The sequence below is a fragment of the Ruditapes philippinarum genome, unplaced genomic scaffold, assembly GCF_026571515.1.
Source record: "Ruditapes philippinarum isolate M1 unplaced genomic scaffold, ASM2657151v2 ctg704_1_1_1_1, whole genome shotgun sequence".
In the NCBI taxonomy this organism is placed as follows: Eukaryota; Metazoa; Mollusca; class Bivalvia; order Venerida; family Veneridae; genus Ruditapes; species Ruditapes philippinarum.
Genome location: NW_026866901.1, coordinates 9149 through 34991, shown reverse-complemented (window position 1 = coordinate 34991; position 25843 = coordinate 9149). Strand labels below are relative to the sequence as shown.

The following is a 25843-nucleotide window of genomic DNA, read 5'->3' as shown; positions in this document are numbered from 1 at the left end:
ATCAGGATCCATGCTGTTCGCTTACAAACACTATTACAAGTAGAGAAACTGATAGCAAACAGAATGGATCCTGATCAGACTGCGCGGATGCGCAAGCTGGTCTGGATCCATGCTGGTCGCAAACACATTATGTTGGTTTTGTCGTGACACGGCTCAAAATATGCTTTAGGCTTTCTTTCTTTTGCAGTAAGTAAGACTTGTGTTACTAGATAACTAGAAACGCTATCTTTCAACTAGTCTTTCCTTCCGTTATCTTAAAGAACCATTAAAATCCTTTGTATTACATGCACTAAAAGTAGAGATAATCTTTAGGGATATGCTTGTATATACCTGAGTAAATTCCTAATATATGAATGCACGATTTGGACATTCAAATTTATTGAAATGCATGTATATAATGAATTAAAAGAAATGTTTGTCACATCGAATTATAAGTAGAGAATGTATACGTCTTTGATTGAATTATAGTTTTGTTTAAGGCACTGTTTAATTAAAAGAAGTGAAAAATATTGATTTAACCCTAGTTTTTCTTTTGCCATTGAAAACTCTTGTTAATAATATTCAAATATGAAATCGATTCTAGATTGTCTCAAAATCATTAATATCTGTAAACTTTCAGATTCTCCAAGATGAGTTTATTTTTCACAAGTGTCTAAGAGACGTTCATTTAGCTAGCATGCTTATAAGATATACAGAAGTCATGTAAGTCTGGTGATTAAGCTGTTAATTTACAAATAGTAAATAAAATGTATATCTATGTTTATAGTCTGTTCTTAATGAGGGTCCATCCGCCCGGGAGTTCACAAAAAGCAGCTTTCGCTGTCGAGTACGGACCCCGGAAGTTTCACCAGTCATTCCCTTTGAAGCACAAAGTGGCATGCAATTTCCATGGAGTATGAATTTTAAGTTTAGATGGGAAAGTAACTCTTTAAAAACAGGTGCTAATGAAATATGAATCTTGTATTGTATACAATATAAAGATCCACTTGGTAATAAAGTAATATGTAAGTAACTAAAGTAGAGGCTAGATACATGAGAAAGTATAATTTTTATAGTTCCAATTTTAAAAGACCACTTCAAGTCACAGGTAAAATATACTTATGCGATACTTATTAACCTTGCCATATGTGATAAGGTTGAAACGGGACAACTTTTGTATCTATACTTAACTTCCCCAAAAAAAAAAATCATCATCAAAGGGAGTCATAGATAGGCGCGCAACCAAAATGCAACAATAAATATACTGAAAGTAAAAACTATTGCTAGCAAAGATGTAGTAATAAATACTATTCTGCACAAGAACTGGCAAATAGAAATTCGGATGCAGGCGCCGCTGCCAGGGCGACTTGGAACAGCTCTATTCTATATCCATTACTCATGAATTTGTGCCATGTGACCATGAACTCTATAGTATCCAAAATGTTTCTCTATATTGACCAATTGCATCAGTTAAGAGTGCATATGACCTTTTCGATGTTGAGACTAGGATAATAGCCGTTAATGTATATGATGTCTGAATCTTGCAAAAACGAAAATAAAAAATAATTATGTAACTTTGCTATGTTTTGAATCAACGCAAGTTGGATAAAGAATAATTACATGTAGTATATGTGAGCCGCGCCATGACAAAACCAACATAATGGGTTTGCGACCAGCATGGATCCAGACCAGCCTGCGCATCCGCGCAGTCTAATCAGGATCCATGCTGTTCGCTATCAGTTTCCCTACTTGTAATAGGGTTTGTAAGCGAACAGCATGGATCCTGATCAGACTTCGCGGATGCGCATGCTGGTCTGGTTTTGTCATGACGCGGCTCATGTAACTTTGTTCTGTACAATACAGGATATTTTTTGGACTCTTTTATAGCTGGGGAACACATGTTAGACGTAAAACACGAGTGTCTTTGAATCACAAAGAAATACATCAAGCCAAAATTGATTTATTTTTATATCATATAATATAATTGTGTAACATTCATAAATAACAACAACATTTAATTAAGACCAACAATACAATTTGTATACATGTACTAAAATAGCATGATTAAATGACACTTCTAAAACAAGTCTCACTATTCTCCTATTAAGCTCACAAAGCAATTTGAGTGTATTATTTCACGATATATATGCAAATATGCAAAACACCGTTGTAAAAACTGTTACAAAATCTAAGCTTTTTAAAAAAATAAGAAAATTGTGCAAAACTCACAAATGACCTGAAACATACATATCGTCTTCACATTTCTTATTTAAATTTGTCTGTTTGATCGCCCCAACACTGTAAAGGTAATATGGTTCTTATTAACTTTACTGGTGGAGTACCACCTCAGGTGCCCCTTTGTACAGTATTTCAGGCATGAGCGGGCACCTGAGTAGAACCACCGACTTTGCATAAGCCAGCAGGATAAATATTAGTTTTAACAGATTTTTGACAGGTTATATGACACTGTCTTGATTATGGCTGTAAAGTTATATAACTAGAGATGCTGACTAAACTAACATGATATTCTTATAATAATAAATATTTATGCATTGCTATAATAATCTGTAAGAATTCTTGATAAATACTTCCTACAACTGCACAATACTTTCTTAGTTTAAGCTAAAAATAATTAAAAAATCTTTTACAGCATAATATATAGAACATGTAATCATCATTTTATTTTTTTTCAAAGATATGCACAAGTATGCAATCTAATTAGCTGAATACACATTGAAGCATGTAATATTTTAACCTTATTGTGTGTGTTTGTTACCCCCTTTGGCATAAGCAGCATTATATAAGGCATATTTGTATATCATAGAACAATAACCTTCCACCAGGCAGCAAATCAATTTCAAAATTATTTAAATCAGTTTTTTTTGTTCACAGATGGCTTAGCCTTTAAAGATCTAGTACAAAATATAACTTTTTTTCTATACCAGGAATATAGAACCATGCTGACCCTCACTACAAATAAGCTAAAATATCTGCACCACAACAAACCAGCCATCATTTCTGTGTAGTGTCTATACAATAGTTATCTCTCCTTACTGACAATTCAAAGCATATATGTATCACTTGTACAAATATATGACCCAACAGAAAGAGAAGTCCATGTTGTGATCTGGAATGAACTGATGTCGAAATAGTTATGGCTTACATACAGTTTAAGATATACATGTAGTTAAAATCAATAGCAGGTCTTATAAGATCATGGACACCAAATGCTCTCTATTTTTACACTGTCTGACACAGATCGTACCTGGAGTTCCTTCCCCTTACACTATGTTATAGCTACTTTCTGTTGTAAATGTAGGAAGGGAACCAGATTAACTAAGATCAGGCATCATAAATGATGCAGTTTCTAAATTTCTTTCACATTTTTTTATGTTTCATTAATTTAAGGAAACCCGCTGAGGTCTAAATACCTTAAAAAACTAAAATCAGCTGGGGCACTTAAAACAAAAAGATATGCAAAAAATAATTATGGAATATATTCAGGAATACATTGAAAATCGTAATTATGTGCAATTCTAAACCAATTTGAGTAAAAAGCATTGCAACCCTTTTCAATTTTGGGTCATTTTTCACACTTAGAATAACTGTTCTTGAAAATCACAGTGAGCGAATAATAAATCAAAAATTTATTTCCAGTCTTGTCATGTCAAAAAAAACCTCAGTTGTGTCCCTTTAGTTTAATACATCGAGTTTTCATGATTTGTGTAACAAAATAAGGATTGAAATGTAAAAGTTCTTGTTAAAAGAATTAAAACATCACTAGTTTTTAAAAGAATGCCACAAAAACTGTCTGTTAATAACAAAATCAACTTTTTTTCAAATTTTAAGATAATCACAGTCACTTTTAATTAAAACTTTCTCTTTTCTTGCCATTTTATTTAGCCTCAGAGAAATGAATCTCAATGTCTAAACTCTTTATATACTATTTCTACATGTTCCTACAGAAATCAAAGTTTGGACAGAGTCTGGTCTTTTAACAACCCTCTTAGATGCTTGTAATACGCAGGATGTACCTGAAATAATAAAACATTAATTCAGCTTTGTGAAAAATAATCGAACCTCAAGATGTCAAACCCTAAAAAGATATTAAACTGGAAATACAGTCTAACAGATATTTATTATTCAAGCCCTGAACATTATCACCTCATTTTAGTAGTTGACATAAATTGTAAAAAGCAAATACAGTGAAATCTCTACAGAGTGGCCACCCTTTATAGAGATAACTGTGTCAATTTTTCAGCAAGTAAGTATATTCTGTTATTCACCAGCAGCCACTGTAAGATTTTCCTCATCCTAAATTTAAAGATATTTGAGCCTCGTTACAACAAAACCAACATAATGGGTTTGCGACCAGCATGGATCCAGACCAGCCTGCGCATCCGCAGTCAGATCAGGATCCATGCTGTTTGCTATCAGTTTCTCTACTTGTAATAGAGTTGGTAAGCGAACAGCATGGATCCTGATCAGACTGCACGGATGCGCAGGCTGGTCTGGATCCATGCTGGTCGCAAACGCACTATGTTGGTTTTATCGTGACACGCCTCATTTAGCTATCAAATACTAGAAGCATAAGTGGCAGAACTATGACACTAGTATAGAGTCTTAGCGTATAGTGTCTAATAAGACTCTTATCATAGTCTCCACTAACTACTCATGACCTATTTCGAAGTGACATTATGCTTATTTTACATTGTCAAGTTAAGCTGAATTGATTACATATTTCAAAAGATTGACAAATATCACGATGATTGACCCAACAGTTGATACTGGAAAATATTTAGGATAAAATATAAATCTGCATGAAATATAAAAAGAATGTTTGATTCTTTTTATAACTTGGACATAGCAGGTAAAGTCTGATGGATATTTACAGAAATTTCCTTTGGCCATGCAAGTTATTTATCGTTAATGCAAAGTCAACTATAAAATTGAAAGCAATTCTGTCAAAATGTAAACATATTTAGGTTTTCACCTCTTTACTCATTATATACTTTTGGATGAACAAAATGTCACTTAATGATACAATCATCAAAATTTAGTTTTACATTGATAGGTTAAAGATATGTAAAATACTTTTCACAACAGGAACAACTCTCTCCTAAAATGGCTTTTCAAATTAATAGATTAATGAACTTGTAAGGAGCATACCTCTGTCTGGTTCATTGGCTCATACTGTGTAGACTCAAACAGGTTTTGGTATGCATTTCCATTATACTGACCAAGGGTCGATGCAACTGTCTCATCATGCATATCAAATGCATCCACCAAACCAACGATATTTGGTCTGAAAAATTCACAATATTCTATCATACGTTGTTTTTTAACAATTACTGGTATAAATTTTTCTCTTGGTCGCACTAATACATACTACCATTAATATTCTATATTTTGACTTTTATCATGAGTGGAGGACCTTTTGCACCATTTTGTTATCAAATATTATTACTTTAGACACAAGCTAGCTAACACTTCAATAGAGCCATGGTCATAATCATTCATTTACATGTATATAAAATTTTGAGTTTTGCTAATAGTCCACACAAACAGGGCCTTTCAAGTAAATTTTAAATTTAATTCTGAGTACATTATTCTTTGAACAGTTTTGTTTTTTAAGTGCTGAATTTGATATTTGTAAGATTTTCTAATTTTACATGTATTTTCTTAAGCCTTGGCATTCTTTTACAACAATGAATATGCCTGGTGCTCATGACTCAAACTCAAAAACTTTGAATGTTGGAGGCAATTATATAAGAACTATGTCAACAGAAAAGAACTGAGCAAATCCGTACAGTTTCAAAGGCTCTCTATACTACTGGGTGCTCAATTTCAGAATTCAAAAAATCAAAACATGTGAAATGATAGCATTAATCATTCCTAGTTTAATCTAAGGTAAATATGTTACTCAAAGATAAAAAGTAAGAATTCAATTAGTTACGTGGTTAATTTCAAAATCAATAAACTATTCCAATCTAAATGATTTACAAAGATAAATGTCACCTTTTATCTGTTGAAACTTGACTAGTATTTTAGTCACCAGTATAGAGCCAGCCAACCGGCACATCTATGCAGTCTGACTCTATAAAGTTCAAAGCTTTATTTTTGTATGTTGATATTGAAATTCCTTAAACTTTGAATGGGCTGTTTAAAAATTCAAAGCAGTGTAAATCCATTACACAATATCTCCAGGCCAAAAAAAAAATATATATATATAATGAAATAAACCAAATGCCTAGTATCACCTGAGCACAGCTAACATTTCCATTTCTTCTTGTCTAAGCCAGTCCATTTGTGACAACCCTAGAGTTTCCATCTGAAACAGTGACAACATATTTATAATCAGATCTCATATGGCTAGTTTTCAGCTTAAACGACAGCCAATGACCTCCAGAGACCAAACAGTGTTAATTTAGGCATGATAAAACTAACAGCCTTTCTTAGGATATGTCCTTCACATGAAAGAATTAGAAGAATTCTTATTGACATTCAAATCTACAGAAAGAGGGTGCAAGTGATTGAAGCCTGTCACCTTGTTTACTTGTCCATGGTGTCAGTACAGTGTAATCATAAATAAATATTAAAGTGTTTTTGTTGTATTGTTTTTTTTTAAATGCCATTATTCAGGCTACATGACTGAAAGTGCTGACTGCAAACACAAAACTGATATATTTACCTCTAGAAAATCCCCAGATTCTTGAACCATGCCATGTATAACATAGAAGTTACACAACTCTGTCATAACTTTAGACAACTCTGTACTGCTTGTTTCCCTCAAGTTGCCTAGCTTGGTAATGTATATATCTATCACTGTTAAATGCAGATGTGCCTAGGAAAAGAATAATGCAAAGTGACTTAGTACAGCATCTTAAGAATGGAAGCATTAAAATATATTATAAGCTTTTTCTAGTGGTAAAATATGCTGATTCAAATCATAAGTTGACAAGATAATAGAAAGTATAGGCGTATTTGATGCAAACATTCTGTAAGTGTGAAAAAGCACATCAGAACTGGTTAGACTCCAGTGTAATTAAATTAGATGCAATATTTTGTTTTACAATCAAGTAGAAATATATTTGTAAAAACAAAATTGAACTATCTCAATCTAAGGTTTGTGGGGGGAACTTTCTCAACCTAAGATATAAGAGTGGAACTGTTTCCTCAACTAAACAGCTTAGTTGGATTTTAAGTCAAAACCAATAGGCAACTTTCAATTATTTTCTTTGATCTGTGTTACAGAACCAATACATTGCGCCTTTCAAACGGTTCTTGTGTATCAATTTGTTCAAAATTGTTGCAGATTTTTAATAACATTTAAGCTCTCTTACCCTAGCTGCTCTGACAAGAGCCACCATATTTTTATTGAAGACAACTTCTTGTGGTAAACCAGACTCCATGTCCATCTGTAACTTCTGTGCTACTGACATGACAACCCTTAAAAAAAGACACAAAGAAAACTAATATCATATACTAGGACTATTTCCTAATATAGGTAATTATTAGAAAACCAGTCCATTTTCTTTAGACTGGTTTTTATAGAGATTAAGACTTGTTTTATAGATATGTTAAAACTTAACATATAATTGCTTGTCCGAAAAATCATAGCCTCAAACAGCTATTCTTTTATTGCTTAGCAAATCATAGCCTCAAAACAGCTATTCCTTTATTGCTTATCGTGTCTTTTAAAGAAATTACAGAATTCAATCAACATTTTTTTGTTTCTTAATAGGACAGAACTTTATGGCTTAACAAAGAAAATTTGATTGGTTTAAAGTGGCACTGGCATTGTAAATGCCATAATTATGTTGTTTTCCTAGTTTAACAGCTTAAGAATTCAAGTGCATTTCAGTGCATTATTTCAGACACAAGCTGGCTCCTGAGTAGATCAAAGACTTCATAAAGCTGGCTTGATCACCTTCTCAAAGGAGTAAGAATAAAAAAATAACCTGAAAGGATTCAAACCCAGAGTGACAATGGGAAGTGAGTCAGAATCAGCTAATTTAACTACTTGGCACCAGAGTCACCAAGACAGCATTTCCCATATAGAAACAGAATAACCTGACATACCTGTGCGCTCTCTGGGTATAGACTTCCCTGAGCTTCACAAGATTTCTACAGTCTTGTTTCGTATCTATAGGGCATACATATGATGTGAAATCCCTGTTCATATAAGCTGTTGGTCCCTCTGTTTTAGTACCTGAGACAGCATTAGCCATCTGTTTCATTAAATATCTGAAAATAGTAAATGTTAGTGAGATATATCAACTGGTGTAATAAATGATAGTTAACACATAACATGGATTATTTATTTTAGAAAACATGTATATATATAACATATATATTATTTTGGATGTCTAGGTAATGTTCAAAAGATAAAAAGAGACCACTTAATGATTTTCTTTGCAGTTACAATAAGTTGATACTAATTTGGCTGTAAGCTTATTAAAACACTCTTGGAACTGTTCCTGAAAACAACCAGTACTAAGCAAAGAGTGTAAAAATTCTTGCTCACAGAAACAATAGCTTGCCCCTGACAGGTTTGAACCCACGCACACAGCAAGCCTTGGATTACTAGACTGATGCATTAACTACTCGGCCATAATGTTACATCTAGCAGTTTAAATTAATGTAACAACTTTCAGACAAACAGTTTTATGATTGCCAAACCTTGCTGTCTGTAGATACAGTACAGTATTCTCCCCCTCTATCGTAACAAGTGCCAGGCTAGCCACCATGTTTTCAGCAACACCAGATGATATGAGGTAGCCGTGACCTCCACATGACCTTCTACATGTCTCAACCATTGCTGTTGACATATCCGTTAGAAAAGCTTTCAATCCTGATGACTGAGCATGTAACTGAAAAGTCAAAGCAGAAAAAATAGTATAAAAGATGTGACGAAAATTTGTGCTTTAACATCAATGAATTATCAACATACAGGAACCAGAAATGATATTAGCCTGTATCCACCTGCAACCTGTATTTGTCACCTGTATTTCTATGCAGCCTGACCAGGCTCTATACTGTTGGTTGTTCAACTTTTGTATATTGGTGTTGAAATTCCTATTAAATTTTCAATTTGAATATACCATTCCAAATTCTAAGCAGGTAGTTGTCAAACTTGGTAAATTTTAACACCATTTGTTTGTATTGGAATTTAGTTGTGACATATCTAACATATCTAATTTAGGGCAATGGTTATATTTATAACCATGTTTTTAAGGTTTCAAAAATTATTATGTTTTAAGAATGGAATAAAAAAAATAACTGTTTGATGTTTGTCTATTTACAATTTAAAAAATACATATTCTAATGAAAATCAAAGTTTCTATAAAGATGAAATTTTTTCACTCAAATAGCCAATGAGATGTAACAACAAAAGGGAAGAGAGATACTATGATGAGTTAACTTAAAGTGACATTATGCCCATCCAAGGGTATAAATAAGTGAACATGTGAAAGTCAAAATAAACTTTCATTTTGCCATAATTCCTTGTAATATAAAATTATATTTCACATAAACAATAATCAACGCACAGATCCAAACGAATTTTTTCGTAAATATCCATTAGAATTTACCTGTAACATTCAGTTCATAAAAAGAGTGGGGCAGTCTTTTTATATTTTATTTTTTATTCTAAACATTTTTCAATATGAACTGTTGGTCAATCACCATTTTCACAGTCAATCTTTTGAAATATATAGTCAGTTCAGCTCAACTTGACTATGAAAATATGAGCATAATGTCACTTTAAGTTTAATCATGTATCTGTAAGTCAAACCAATACTGAAGAAAAGTCAATGGGAGAATTTCCAGCTTTACTGCTGGAATGACTGAGGTGTTCAACCATGCATTTTTTTTTTTTTTGGGGGGGGGGGGGGGGGTTTGGGTCTATTATGTCACACAAACACAGTAGAGGTCATATGACGACTTTGGAGGAAAACCTAAGGTGCCCTTCCGTGCATTATTTCAGGCACAATCAGGCACATGAATAGAACCACCAATATTCCGTAAGCTAACTTTAAATCTTCCTCACATAAAAGAATCCAAAGACACTGTTGGGATTCAAACTCACAACAGTGAGGGGCAGGCTTGAAGTTAATGAAATTAATTACTTGGCAATGGACGTCCCAAACTGTGCATTGTTTCAGGTATGAGTAGGTAACTCAACAGAACCACCGACCGTCCTTTTAGGTATTGGATACACAGCATAGACTGTCAAGTGATTTGAAAACAATGATCTGAACCACTAGGCCCAATAGATCCTTATCAAAACAAGATAATAAACATGCATTCGGCAAAAGTTAAGGTTATATCATTCATTTAAGGTATACCTCTGCCAGTTTCCTATTGTTTCCCTTCATTATTTCAGCGTATGCAGCATGGTAAGATGTGTACATGTCCTCTCCTATAAAATGACAAGCATATGAAGCCGCCACTGCTGGGAATATCTTTAATTGTTGAGTCTGGAAATCTAAAACTTGCTGCTCCGGGGTTCTGAGAATGGAAATAAAATCATTTTCAAAATGTCTAGGTATTCATGTATATACAGAGTGTAATTAAATATCAATGTTTACTGTGAACCATACAATATGGCACATCATTAACCATGGAGGCCTTGTTCATTACTGGTGAGAAAGGCTAACCATATTAAGGTACAAGCAAGTTACAAATGGATGTATTGATATACTGTTATCTTGAAACTCAAGTACTCACATACCCTGGTTTTAGTGTGGTCTGTCTCCTCACAGCACTGTAGCGGGTAGATACGCAGGCTGCTTGTCTCAATGTATCTTTGGTCCAGCCTATTATATTAACACGTACAAGCACCATAGTGGCATAGTTTGCCTTGTTGTTGGAGAGCTGTGTAAACTTTCCCTCTCTAGTAACCTGAATGGAGTATTAATATATGACCCATTACATTTTAAAATCAAGTTCTGATCAGAACAACCATTGCTCGGAGCATAAGACCAAAGAAAAGATTTTAAAGCCACTTTCTCATAGCAAGAGTCAAATTCTTTTTTTACAACATAGTTTTTAAATTTGTTAATTTTGGATTTGTTTTTGCACATTTGTAAAAGAGAGACATTTTTATTTCTATCATTTTATCGTTTTTTTTCTTACACTATCAAATTCCTATTTTTTGAAAATTTATTTATCGAAATCAACAGGCTAATGATCATTTTCTTAGTGCTACAAGACTGCTAGAGCACACGATTATCTCAACTTTCCTTACTAGTAATTTCATCTGCCAATATCCTATTAAATCTATGGCCTTTTTCTACCCTTGACAAGAATCAGATAATCGGTCCCATTCCCAATTACAAGAATAGGTAATTTTCTACCCAAAGTACAAAAAATTATTTTTAAGTCAAAACTTTAAATTGTATATTTTTGTTCCAGTGAGAATCAGCAAATATTATTAAGTGTGAATAAGCTCCATGATAACAAGAGCTGTCACAGGAGACAGCGAAGCTCGACTAATAAAATACTGGACGCAGTAAGGAGGACAAAACTATGAAAGAAAAATCAATTATGTATAATTATGTATTAAGTTATAGTAAAAAAATAACATTTGTTAACATTAATTCCAAGATCAAGGGGAATAATTCTAGAAATAGTCATGCTAGAGTTATGGACCTTGTCACACAGTATTTGTGTAATGATAAGAAATATATATTTGAAGTTTGAAGTAGATACCTTAAAAAGTAAAGAAGTTATTATATTTCTTAAAGAAAATCCTAAGTTCAAAGAGAGATAAATCTATAAATATTGCTTCAAGAGTTATGAACATTGTCACATAAAATGTATTTGATGATTAGGAATAAGTATTTGAAGTTTGAGGTAGATACCTTTAAAAATAAAAAAGTTATAATAAAAAATAACATTTTTCTAGTAAAAAAATCTAAGTTTATGGGGAGATAATTCTTGCAATATTGGTGCTAGAGTTATGAACCTTGTCACATAAGATGTGGATGATGATAACGTAAATATATTTGAAGTATGAAGTTGATCCCTTTAGAAATAAATAAGTAACAGTAAATAATATAATATTTTTTATGGAAAATTCTAATTTCAAAGGGAGATAAATCTGAAAATATTGGTGCTAGAGTTATGAACCTTGCCACATAAGATGGGGAGGATGATAACGTAAATATATTTGAAGTATGAGGTTGATCCCTTAAGAAATAAAGAAGAAACAGTAAGAAATAGCATTTTTTAAGAAAATTCTAAGTTCAAGGGGAGATAAATCTGAAAATATTGGTGCTAGAGTTATGAACCTTGTCACATAAGATGGGGATGATGATAAGGTACATACATTTGAAGTATGAGGTTGATCCCTTATGAAATAAAGAAGTAACAGTAAAAAATAGTATTTTTTAAGGAAAATTCTAAGTTCAAGGGGAGATAAATCTGAAAATATTGGTGCTAGAGTTATGAACCTTGTCACATAAGATGTGGTTGATGATAAGGTACATACATTTGAAGTATGAGGTTGATCCCTTATGAAATAAAGAAGTAACAGTAAAAAATAGTATTTTTTAAGGAAAATTCCAAGTTCAAGGGGAGATAAATCTGAAAATATTGGTGCTAGAGTTACGAACCTTGTCACATAAGATGTGGTTGATGATAAGGAACATATATTTGAAGTTTGAAGTTGATACCTTAAGAAATGACAAAGTTATAGTGAAAAATATTTTACTGCACCAAAACTTTAATCTAAAATCTGGACGCGGACGCGGACGCCGACGCCGGGGTGAGTAGGACAGCTCTCCATATACTTCGTATAGTCGAGCTAAAAATAAAACCTGCAAATTACAGGCAATTCTTTACATCTTATTTATGAATAAATAATAATAGAGTAAAACTGAGACAAATATTGTTACATTTATCTTCTTTTTTTTTTAACTTCAATGGTGTAAAACGTTTTTATGGCATTCTGTTTTTCTGTTTTACCAATACCCCCCCCCCCCCCCCCAATTTTAAGAGAATTTCAAGATACAACTTTTTCAAATTTCCTTAGGTAGATCTTCTTTTCCTCAAAATAAGCAGTTCTAAAAAAGGCTTGTTCTAATAACTTTTATCTACTCCCTTACCACAGCATTTCTCATAAACATATTTTGCCGAGGAATCCGAACTTTATCCAAGATCAGGTAACCATTATCAACCATGTTTGCACCTACTTTTTTACCGATGTCTCCAACTTTTATACCTGCAAATAACAAACTTGACTAAATATACTGTTCTCCTGTATCTAAGTTTAGTAACATTCTTAAACATAGTTGAGCATTTATTAAAGATTAGGGAAATTAAAATATTGCTCCAATGCACCACATAAAAGTAAAATTCTTATTAAACTAGAACTGCCACTATCATGGCGTGAATACCCCCACACACCACTTTGTCAGAATCAACAGTGGCCATTTAGAGCTTAAGGACAACCTCCCTGCCAAATCTGAGGTTACTAAGCCAGTGCATTGCTAAGTTATGTATTCTACATGCTTCAAATGTAAAAATGTCAAAATCAATACATGGCGGACAGGACATTCTTTAGCAATTGAGAAGAAAGGCTGCTTTTTTTGTCAAGGTCCCTGTGACCTTGACCTTAGACCAAGTGACTTCAAAATCAATAGGGGTCACCTTATAGTCATGATCAACATCCATGCCAAATATGAAGACTGTGGGTCAAAGGAATCTTAAGTTAATGGGTGGACAAACTTTTTGAAGTCAAAGTCCCTATGACCTTGACCTTTGATCCAGTGACCTCAAAATCAAAAGGGGTCATCTACTAATCATGAGCACCATCCATGCCAAATATGAAGACTGTGGGTCAAAGGAATCTAAAGTTATTGGGCAGACAAACTTTTTGATGTCCCTGTGACCTTGACCTTTGACCTGGTGACCTCAAAGTCAATAGGGGTCATCTACTAATCATGACTAACCTCCATGCCAAATATGAAGACTGTGGGTCAAAGGAATCTTAAGTTATTGGGCGGACAAGCTTTTTGAAGTCAAGGCCTCTGTGACCTTGACCTTTGACCTGGTGACCTCAAAGTCAATAGGGGTCATCTACTAATCATGATCAACATCCATGCCAAATATGAAGACTGTGGGTCAAAGGAATCTTAAGTTATTGGGCGGACAAGCTTTTTGAAGTCAAGGCCCCTGTGACCTTGACCTTTGACCCAGTGACCTCAAAATCAATAGGGGTCATCTACTAATCATGACTAACCTCCATGCCAAATATGATGACTGTAGGTCAAAGGAATCTTAAGTTATTGGGCGGACGAGCTTTTTGAAGTCAAGGCCCCTGTGACCTTGACCTTTGACCTAGTGACCTCAAAATCAATAGGGGTCATCTACTAATCATGACTAACCTCCATGCCAAATATGAAGACTGTGGGTTAAAGGAATCTTAAGTTATTGGGCGGACAAGCTTTTTGAAGTCAAGGCCCCTGTGACCTTGACCTTTAACCCAGTGATCTCAAAATCAATAGGGGTCATCTACTAATCATGACTAACCTCCATGCCAAATATGATGACTGTAGGTCAAAGGAATCTTAAGTTATTGGGTGGACAAGCTTTTTGAAGTCAAGGCCCCTGTGACCTTGACCTTTGACCTGGTAACCTCAAAATCAATAGGGGTCATCTACTAATCATGACTAACCTCCATGCCAAATATGATGACTGTAGGTCAAAGGAATCTTAAGTTATTGGGCGGACAAGCTTTTTGAAGTCAAGGCCCCTGTGACCTTGACCTTTGACCTGGTGACCTCAAAATCAATAGGGGTCATCTACTAATCATGACTAACCTCCATGCCAAATATGAAGACTGTGGGTCAAAGGAATCGTAAGTTATTGGGCGGACAAGAAAAAACCGACGGACAGCCGGACGGCCGGACAAGCTGATTCCAGTATACCCCCCTTACAACTTTGTTGTGCGGGGGTATAATTAATCAATGTCTCTCTAAAGATTTCTTACATAGTTATGCCAGTTTGACCACTTCAATAAACCTATACAGTTTTACCAAAAAAAGGCTTCAAACTTTTAAATCACAATCAAGGGGCATTAATATACCTATTTATTATCATACAGTGTAAATTTAACTTCAAACAGCAACCACCTCTCCACAAAGGTCACTTGTATTAAATATGTAATTATCTTTGTATTTTCAAAATCAGAAATGAGCGATATTCAAGTTTAATAACTTTTTTTGTTTTCATATAGAAAATTCTTCCATAAATTCATGTTTTAGAGTATTAAGACCTAGCACTGTGTCATGATTGTAATTTCCTCTAGTATATGAAATCTCTATCTTATCTAGAAAAAGAGTGATAAGTGATCACATGTGTTGCCTCATGATACAGCTACTTTATAGCAGGAGACATAAAAATCATTAGAAGGACAAAACACGTTTATTTATTCAAGGGCCATAACTCAGTCAAAAATGGAAAACTTGTGTAATATGTGGAGAAGTGATCTCCTGTATGTCGCCAATATTCTATTGGGGTGACACAAAAATGCTCACACACATAAAATTGACAAACATAACTACTACTAGATCTACTAAAGTTTTGCAATTACTTTTTTTTTTTCAAAACACAAACAAATCTTCCACATATTTCAGTTTGACTGTATTTACCTGGAATTGGCATATGGTCATCCAAGCTTCGAAGCTGTAACATAAATGGGTGCATACCATGATTCTTACCATCTATAATAAGCTGTGCCAATACTATAGCATGGGTACTGGACTTTGCCACTGTAAAATAAAAATAAATAAAATATTTTTTTTTTTTTCACATATATGTGTTTTTCACAATTGAATTAAAAGCTTTTACACCAAAAAGCTCAATGGAATTTTGTTAGTTAACAGTAACTTTCAACTTGGGCAGGGTTTTATATTTTAGATTTTTTAAATATTTTATTCTTAACATTTGTCACTTTAAATTACTAGTAAATTACCAGTATAGTAGTAAAAGACAATCTTTTTAAATAAATTGCTTAGGCAGCTCAACTTGATGGCAAAAAACCCGCAAAATATCACTTTAATCAATATGTACTAACAACCACCAGGCCACCAATAAATCAAGACAGTATTACTTACGGCCACCAGACCACCAAATCAATCAATACATATACTTACGACCACCAGGCCACCAAATCGATCAATATGTATACTTACGACCACCAGGCCACCAAATCAATCAATATGTATACTTACGACCACCAGGCCACCAAATCAATCAATATGTATACTTACGACCACCAGGCCACCAAATCAATCAATATGTATACGTACGACCACCAGGCCACCAAATCAATCAATATGTATACGTACGACCACCAGGCCACCAAATCAATCAATATGTATACTTATGACCACCAGGCCACCAAATCAATCAATATGTATACTTACGACCACCAGGCCACCAAATCAATCAATATGTATACTTACGACCACCAGGCCACCAAATCAATCAATATGTATACGTACGACCACCAGGCCACCAAATCAATCAATATGTATACTTACGACCACCAGGCCACCAAATCAATCAATATGTATACTTACGACCACCAGGCCACCATTTCATTGAGGATAATCTTGGTGTGTTCACCACAAACTCATCTGTTGCTCTATCAAATGTAGCTGTTGTTTCAAGACCAAGTAAATTTGTACCTAAAATCATGAAACCCATGCATGGAGTTAAAGCAGACATAAGGACAAAAAACCTCCATCAAAAGTCCCTCAAGGGCCTTCATTGTATTTTTGTACAGCAGTGTAATTTATTGTTTATTATATAAGTTAAATCATTATGCTTCTAAAATTTAAACATTTTAACTGAATAAAATCTTTGATACAAATGAACAAATACAGAAGTTATCATAAAATTCAAACTTGGCAAAATGCACCATATTATTTAAAGTTTTTGATACATTGTATATAACATACATCATCTTAATGATTGCTCTTTGTTTTTCCTCTAATGTCAACCTCTAAATGTTGATTATATACAAATAGCATTTAAAGTATTCTTTCATTGGTGTGACCAGAAATTGCAGTGCATTAAGGCAGTACCTAAATCTACCCTTACACCAATCTAAAATACTTACTCCACTTTAAATAAAGTCATAATAAAAACATAAGTACATCATTCCAGCAAAACAGTCTCTTATTGATAAGTGTTGATAAAGATCAATATGCACATTTAAGAATGTTTTTACCCTGTTATTTCTTGTAATTATGCTACTTTGTCAAATCCATCACCATACTTTTCTGTAATTATTATGTAATTATGTTTTGTGCATGAATTTATTTACAAAATTAATGAATGTGCTAGTATATACAAAGCTTTTGTTAACTATAAACTGCCAGTTATTATACTTGGCGATGAACATGTAAAATGTTTATGACAATAAACTACATGTATTTGACATAGACTTTTTTATGTAACAGCCTATTTGACATACAGTCAATAAGAAATTTTCTACTGTCATACTGTACAGAAAAGATTCGGATAGGATTGTTATCTATATCAGCGTTCAATGTCTTAAAGTCTGAGTTTGCTACAGCATGTTTTAAACTATATTATAACCCAGCTCTTAATTTTCACTCTTGGCCTAAAGATTATAAAACGTTTCTCTGAGATCTGTCTCAAATCTCCGGATTTTCATTGGTCTATGCATATTCTGTGCTGGCTTCTGACCAATCAAATATCAGGGATCTGAGTTTGAGAAAAGGTATTTTTTTTATAACCACCTAAGCTACATTTACCTAACATATATTACTGGAGCATCAGTGAGGATATGATTTTAAAGAGATCGGGAACTGCAGAAAACAGAATACTTATTAACATGTACTTGCAACATCAAAGTTTTCAATCTATTGATAACTATTGATTTCATTGAATATCTCCATAATATTATTGATTATACAAATCAAAAGATATGCATAAAAATAAAATGAAAATGTATACAGAAAATGTTAAATGTCACATTTTGTGAAAACAATTTGATACAACCATTATGTGTTGAGTCTGTGATATATAGAACTATACTATATACTGTAGAATATATCAATCTCATGAAAGAATGTGCTTAATTGACATACCATGGCCAAGTTCAGTTTGTGCATATGTTCCAATGATCTGATATGACTGAGCTAAAGGTAGCCATTTTGCCTTCTGTTCATCTGTAGCAAGCCTCTCAATGGCAGGTATAAACATTGTGTGATGAAGACTTAATGCAAAGTCATAATTCAAAATTCTGAAGAAGAAAAAAATATATGAAAAAATGAATGAATAGATAAAAAGAAAAAGAAATCAATGAATTAATAAATAAGTAAATAAATAAATAATAACATATCATCACCTTTTAAATCCTCCCGTATACAAAATTTATACTCTTAATAGATTGAGGGAAATTATTTTTACTGCATTTTGCAATAGATATAAAGTTCAAATTTCTACAATATTAATCACTTGGCCTAGAAAGTTAATGTCATTTAATTATAATAGCCACAGCCAGATTTAAGTATGCAAAAACTCTTGTCCAGACATCAGTTGAGTCCAAGTAATATAGCAAGCTTTTTAACCCATGGCTTGCTGGAGGCAATTTACCCCTGCGGGCCAATGCAGACCAAGATCAAGTGGCACATTTTGTGCACATCTGATTATGGTCTACACCGAAAGACACTGCTCGCTATTCAGTGAGTCTGCACATATTATGAAATTTTCCCTTTAAAGCTACACACCTCCATATTTCAATAAATATTTCAATAAATATGTACTTAAAGTAAGATGTATTAAGGAAAAGTAAAAAGTTTCAAGATTCAAGTAAAATTTTACATATTACCTGCGATTATTGACTGATTTTTTTAGTATTTACAACTACCGGTATATTTCTACTGCCTTAGTTACTAATGCAGTAAAGCCTATTTATGCATATTTTGACCAATTTTTGGTAGTTTAGGGGATTGTAAGTGCCATTGAAAATATGAAAATTGCTTCCCTTGGTTAATTCACAATATTACACATTCAAATACATTTTCAAAATTTTCATAAAAATTAACATGAATCTGGAGGCGTGCTGCTTTAATTGAGGAATGATTCTGTCCAGATTAAAAGATGGAAAAGTCCATTTAAGATATTTAGCATGGTCAGGGATAATAATAACATCAACTATTCAGATTAAAATATAGGGTAATATACATGTACATGTCACTTAGATTGTAAATTAATACATGTTTGTTTCACTTTAAATAAGTCAACACTTTAATCAAGTAGAGCTAATCATGCATTACTATTAAGTTGCAAGATGGGTACATGTTTATCAATTAAGTAATAAGGAAGTTCAACTTGTCATTTATGTAAATAATAAATGGACTTTACTCTAAGAGCCATAGTACAGTATGAAGTGGACTCAATTAGCTATATAATAATCTACAAAGGTTAATATCTATGTCAGCTATATATAACAAAGCATTTTTGCCAATTAAAGGCTTAAATAACTTTATTTAAACTAGCAATATTAATATTCTATAAAGAACAATACTAATCCATAACAAGAGCTGTCTGTAGGACAGCATGCTCGACTATTCTAAGTGCTTGATAGTAAAAGAGCCTTGATATTGTTAAATTTTTAAAGTTAACAAAAGGGCTAATTTTTCTTTATAAATTCATGTTATAGGCCTTAGAGAGAGTCTAATTATACAGAATTGGCTTGACTATTCGAAAGGTAATGTCACAAGGTTTTTTATTGAGTATAATAATACTAATTACCTATGAATACATAAATTTGACAGAAAAGGTACAAAGGCTTGTTATTAAGATGTTTTATCAAGTAAATCACTACTTTATTATTATGAATGCATAAAATTGTCCCAAAAAAGGCACAAACCCTTTAGTAGTTATTGAGATAACAGCTTACAAGCAAAACTTTACCATGAATTTCTAAGTTGAAAAAGGGGAGAAAAGTCAGCCTAAATGCAAGATAGAATTATGGATCTTTGTCAGTGACCTACAATTATGACCCTAAATGCATATGTGAAGTTTTACATAAATATCTTTAATAGTTATTGAGATATGTAAAACTTGCATGTAAACATTAACGAAGAGACTAAGTAGAAAAGGGGATATGAATCAGCCTTAATGCATGATAGAGTTATGGAACTTGGTCAGTGACATACAATTATGACCCTCCAATTATGACCCTAAGTGCATGTGTAAAGTTTCAAGTAAATATCTTTGAAGACCGTTAACCTTTAACCAAAATTTCTAAGTTTCAAAGGGGCAAATAATTCTGCAAATATTGCAGACAGAGTTATGCAATTTTGCAAACTGATGTACATTGTTACTATAAATAAATATTTTAAATTTCAATTGATTATCTCAAGCAATAATTGAGATATTTGACTTTACAAAAAAACTTTAACCAAAATTTCTAAGTTCCAAAGGGGCATAATTCTGTCAATATGGTAGGCAGAGTTATCCAACTTGTCAATCTGATGTACATTGTTACTATAAATAAGTATTGTAAGTTTCAATTGAATATCTCAAGCAATAATTGAGATATTTGACTTTACAAAAAACTTTAACCAAAATTTCTAAGTTAAAAAGGGGCATAATTCTATCAATATTGTAGGCAGAGTTATCCAACTTGTCAATATGATATACCTTGTTACTATAAATAAGTATTGTAAGTTTCAATTGAATATCTCAAGCAATAATTGAGATATTTGACTTTACAAAAAACTTTAACCAAAATTTCTAAGTTAAAAAGGGGCATAATTCTGTCAATATTGTAGGCAGAGTTATCCAACTTGTCAATCTGATGTACCTTGTTACTATAAATAAGTATTGTAAGTTTCAATTGAATATCTCAAGTAATAATTGAGATATTTGACATTACAAAAAACTTTAACCAACGCAGACGCCGACGCGGACGCTGACGCCGACGCCGGGGCGACTACAATAGCTCTCATATTCTTCGAATAGTCGAGCTAAAAAGGGAACTTAAAATGTCATTACTACTTATATTCAACAGCATTTTTTTAGTAATAGTATACATGTGCATGATTGTAAAATTATTTCATTAGGGTTTTCTCACTTATTAAAATGGGAAGAGACCTTAGCCTCTTGATTTTGGGAAAAAATATTGCTAAAACTGCAATTTGGGAAGTAAATAAGCTGTTGTTTAGTTCAGATTTTTAGGAAAACTGTATGATTTAAAAGAAAATTTAAATTGGGAAAAGGCTGTAAAGGGCCGCCCTTTACGGGCAGTCTATGTTAGATATGAAGGAAATTCACTGCTAATATATTATTGTATATAATTGCTTCCTGGACTGTTCAAAAACACAACACTACCAGCTTATTATACACACAATAACAAAATAAAACAGGACTGAACAAGTCTTTAGTTTTCATTTTGTTTACTTCACTACTTGCACCAAAAATAGAACAATGTATATAAATATCAAGGTACAGTTTGTGAGTTATTCTAGAGAATACTATATAATCTCTGCAGAGAAAAGTCCTTTGGGAGAAAAAGACTCTGGTGGTTTTTGAGGTTTTGCTCTTGAAAGTTTTAACATCTCACCTTGTAGTCATATCAAAATCCTCTTCTGTCCAACCATACTCTCTTTTCATTTGAAAAACTTTTACAGACTTGGCAACAGACGATTCATACATCTCAGATTTATTCTGACTGGGTCGCTTTTTGAACGAAAACAGATCTGCATACTTTGTGAACAAAATGTTTTCTGGAAGGGCAAAGAATAAAAATTAGAATTACCATTTTGTCTTCAATGACTTAAAGACAATCTACATTATATCTTTATTTTCCTAAATCCATTGATGATTGCCAATTACAATTTAAACTTTCACTAGTGTGATCTTTGCGTTTTACGAAATTTTTTATGTTTAAAGAAATACTTGCTCTAAATTGTCATTAACTTCCTGGGTGAAACTGATAAGCTGGGTTTAACAGCTATATTTTGACCTGAAACCATGTTGGAAATTGCTGAGAATACCATGCTTATCATAGAAGGACATGATATTGGAGACAATTATATGCACCATTAGCTTAGAGGCAATGCAGGTAAGTGATATAGGCCTGTAGTTACTAGGCTTACATTTTGGGAATTTCTTATAAATAGGGGCAATGACTGCACGATGCTAGTCATGAGGGAAAGTACCAGTTTTTAAGGAAATTTGGAAGATGTGCGTGAGAACTGGGGCAATTTCAGTATGAAGTTCTTTCAATAACCTTGGGGACAGCTGGTCGGGGCAAGAGGCTTTGCTTGGATTTAGCCCTTTGAAGAGTTTCTTTACTCCTTCCTCTGTTATGTTGACATTTGGCATTTTTGGATAGTTTTGTGGAGAGAGCAATTGTTTGCATGACAGGTTTTGACTTAATCTTTGGGGGCGGGAGAAGACAGACTCAAATTGTTTATTTAGTAAGTCTGCCTATTGACTTGGACATTTATAGATTATCATGGATTATGTTCTATAATGTTAGTTCTTACATTAATCCATTATTAAGTAATACTGAGTTTACTTTACCTAAGTGTCATACATATATCAATAAATATATCTTGGTACATTATTTTCTGGAGTTTGCTTCTGATTTTGAGATAATTTGAAGTATTTTTTGTTAAACATAAAATCTTTTAATTATCAATATTGATAGGGGCTTTTTATTATTATTTCTGTTACCTGGCTTATATAGTTAGGAACAGTCTATTTTGATGATAAGCTTGATGATCTCCCTTTTAAAATTAGTGACTTGTTTTGATTTGCTTGACTGGTTTTTTGTATTCATCCATGGTTATTATAAATAAGTCCTTCAACTAGTTTTTGGTACAGTTTGTATGACACGTTATTCATGGAATGTTAAATTTTTCCACACCCGCCAGCCCTTATTTTTATGTTTTTTGTTTAGGTATGTTGTATCAGGTACGTATATTAACGGTATCTGCAACTAGATATTAGACCGTGATTGGTGTCGTGCCATTTACGCGCATGTGCACATGCTCCGAAAAACATTAATCGATGGCGGAAGGCAACAATTTCAGTTCATGAAAAATATGTTAATTAAGCGCTAATTTATGGGCATCTGCACAAAATACTCAAGAAATAATGACAGGTTAGTCTTATTTCTTTGTTATGTATGTAAATTTTTACTAGATCATGCTTTCAATGGCGTAAATCGGGTTGGCAATATTCCACTTTGGATGAATGACATTTACAAAATGGCGGAAAGTTTGTTTGAAACGAGTGAACACGTATAAAATCTGCATCAGGCTTAAACCACTCGAAGAAAACTGACTAAACTTGCACAAATAGGTTTAAAATAAATTAAAGTATGTCGTGAAGGTACTTTTAACACTCCCTTATCATCTGTTCTACTGTTTTTGTGGTGTGGAATTTGAAGGAAAATGTTAAATTTTTGTGGTGCATAATTAAATTCACCACCTATTTTAGCCGAAGCATCAGAGGTATTTAAAGACCTTTAAAATATAAATGAAAGCTGAAAAGTTAGTCACTACATCATAGTAAATGGTTTATGATATTATTTATAATTTTCAGCCGAGTAATTTTGATGCTATGTCTTTTTGAAAATGGATGAATTTTTCCCCATTTTTTTTTTCATTTACTCAGAAGGTATATTCAACTTCTTTTTTGTTAGTTATTCCAGGTAGGTATATTAACATTAGTACATGGTTATTCTGCATGTGTTGATAAAACAAAATATTTATAAAATGTCATTTCTTCTATTCCAGATCGTAACAAATGTGTTTCAAGGGTTTCAAGTGGTAGATCAGCGCGACAATTTCACTGAATGCTGATACAGCCCAAAAGTTCAAAGATTTGCAGCTTGTGCCAGGAGAGTCCCAGAAGTGTCAAATAAATTTCGGGAATAAAGTGACACTAAATGAAAACACTATAAACAGTCATTTTATAGCCAGTGCGATGCTATTGAAGTTTTATTTAAATCAAGTTATAAAATAAAAGGCAAAACTTATGTGTTTTCATTTTTATTTCTTTTATTTTACTACCAGGTACCAGATACTTCCGGAAATAATTTAGCTTTGTAAATGATAATTACACGGTTAAAAAATCAAATTCTCAGCTTTCTTTTGATAGGTATTTTTCGAAATTCAGACCATAAATGACGAAAAAAACTTATATTTGTTCGAAGAGGGCATCATTATTTTTACTGAAGTTTTGACATAATCGGGAGACAAAAAAAAAACTCTGTGTTTAACTCGTCATAATTTTCTTCATACTAAACGCACTGATTTATAAAATATATATTTAAAAAAATCTATCTTTCAGCTTTCTAGAATATGTCACTTTTAAAAAATTGAACAGAAAATAACATGTTGACGGTAATTTAAATAACCAAGGTCAAATATCACTCCGCTTAATGATATGTAATCGTGATAAAAATCAATAACGATCGGCAGTCCGGATGGATTATCTGCCACGACAGCATAATTTACCGTTATTGATTTACTGTATAGAGTTGCGGATACCGTTAATATACGTACGTACCTGGTTGTATATACCTGTTGCAGTTGGTCAGTTTTTTGTTGTTTGTGTATTATGTCATTTAGGGCAATTTTGTTTATATGTGCTATTGAAATTATAGTGGAATCTGATTAATGTAAGCTTGCCCTTTTTGTTATATCGACTTGGACATTTATACATGTAGATTATCATGGATTATGTTCTATAATGTTAGTTCTTACATTAATCCATTAATTATTAAGTAATATTGAGTTTACTTTACTTAAATGTCATACATATATCAATAAATATATTTTGGTACATTATTTTCTGGAGTTTGCTTCTGATTTTGAGATAATTTTTATTAATTTATTATTTTACATAATGATAATCATTAAAATTAATATAAATTTACCCAACTCCTTCCTTCGTTTTGTTTTTTCTTGTCCACCATCTAGAAGAAATGTTAGCTCCTGGATATTAAACGTGCATGTATCTCTTTCTTTCTGCAGATCAGGATTAACTTCATTTTTCCAATCTTTTAAAAATTCTGCTGTAAGTCGAGCCGCCATTTTGAACTGCAATATGATCTAACCATGATCACGTGATACAAATCGCACCTTCTCGGCTCTTTCCGTTAAACTTCGGATATGCGGCCGTTCTCAGTTAGAATTTACACCCCTATTAAAATTTGAGAAAAAAATTAAGTTTAAATAAATGCAAAACTGTTGTTTTTTTACATACCTACACCATCCGTGAAACACTTCTTAAATTTTTTTCAACATCAATAAAGTGTTCTTTTTAAAACGGCCGTTTGATTAAATATACCTATTCTACCTTTTTTAAGTGCTAGAAATGTTCGTGACAAAGTACCTAATGCTTTTAAAAGGGGCTGCTTGTAATTATATTAACGCTATCTTATTGGGAGTCACTTTTAATTGTATCTTGATAAATAGGACGTCAAATTAACAATCGATATAATGTACTACTTGCTTTATTAAGCTTATGTACTTTTTGAAAACCTATATGCAAAAAAATGCAAATCAAGATATACCGCTGAACTGTGTTGACAATTTGTTTCATAATTAAAAGAGCTACGATCCTTTAGAATTAATGCCAATTCTTGTCGTTAATACAAACCTTAGTATCACTGCTGTTGGTTAAATGCATTGTTATTGATACAATATAACGTAAATTATCACTTCATTAAAAATTAAAGTTCTATATAAATATAACGAACCTTTCAAAGATAAACCAATGCAAATATCCACTTAATACCCAAGACATACAAAAAGACAAATGATAATGGATTAGTACCAAAAAACTATGGATC

General features: G+C 32.7%; 1 protein-coding gene and 1 long non-coding RNA gene across 2 annotated transcripts; one reads left to right on the top strand and one right to left on the bottom strand.

Annotated features, from left to right (window-relative positions):
- Positions 1 to 1923: 1923 nt before the first annotated feature.
- LOC132734147 (peroxisomal acyl-coenzyme A oxidase 1-like) lies at positions 1924 to 25105 on the bottom strand. Its single transcript, XM_060720862.1, has 15 exons — positions 24926 to 25105; positions 21596 to 21758; positions 18111 to 18265; positions 16572 to 16679; positions 15639 to 15758; positions 13092 to 13207; positions 10715 to 10884; positions 10329 to 10491; positions 8662 to 8852; positions 8062 to 8226; positions 7323 to 7428; positions 6671 to 6823; positions 6240 to 6310; positions 5149 to 5284; positions 1924 to 4013 (listed from the first exon to the last, which is right to left on the bottom strand). The coding sequence occupies exons 1-15, from the start codon at positions 25080 to 25082 to the stop codon at positions 3948 to 3950; spliced, it is 2040 nt and encodes a 679-aa protein (XP_060576845.1). The 5' UTR covers positions 25083 to 25105; the 3' UTR covers positions 1924 to 3947.
- Positions 22954 to 24022, top strand: LOC132734148 (uncharacterized). The gene is made up of 2 exons (XR_009626271.1): positions 22954 to 23143; positions 23781 to 24022. It is a non-coding gene; the product is annotated as an uncharacterized LOC132734148 (long non-coding RNA).
- Positions 25106 to 25843: the final 738 nt, after the last annotated feature.

Excerpts from the sequence above, each read along its gene's own strand:
- LOC132734147 (XM_060720862.1), bottom strand. The coding sequence starts at position 25,082 with ATGGCGGCTCGACTTACAGCAGAATTTTTAAAAGATTGGAAAAATGAA. Across the intron at positions 15,759-16,571 it reads GAAATGGTGGCCTGGTGGTC|TGGCAAAGTCCAGTACCCAT; the intron begins GTAAGTATACAT and ends TTTATTTTACAG. Across the intron at positions 4,014-5,148 it reads AGCCAATGAACCAGACAGAG|GTACATCCTGCGTATTACAA; the intron begins GTATGCTCCTTA and ends TTATTATTTCAG.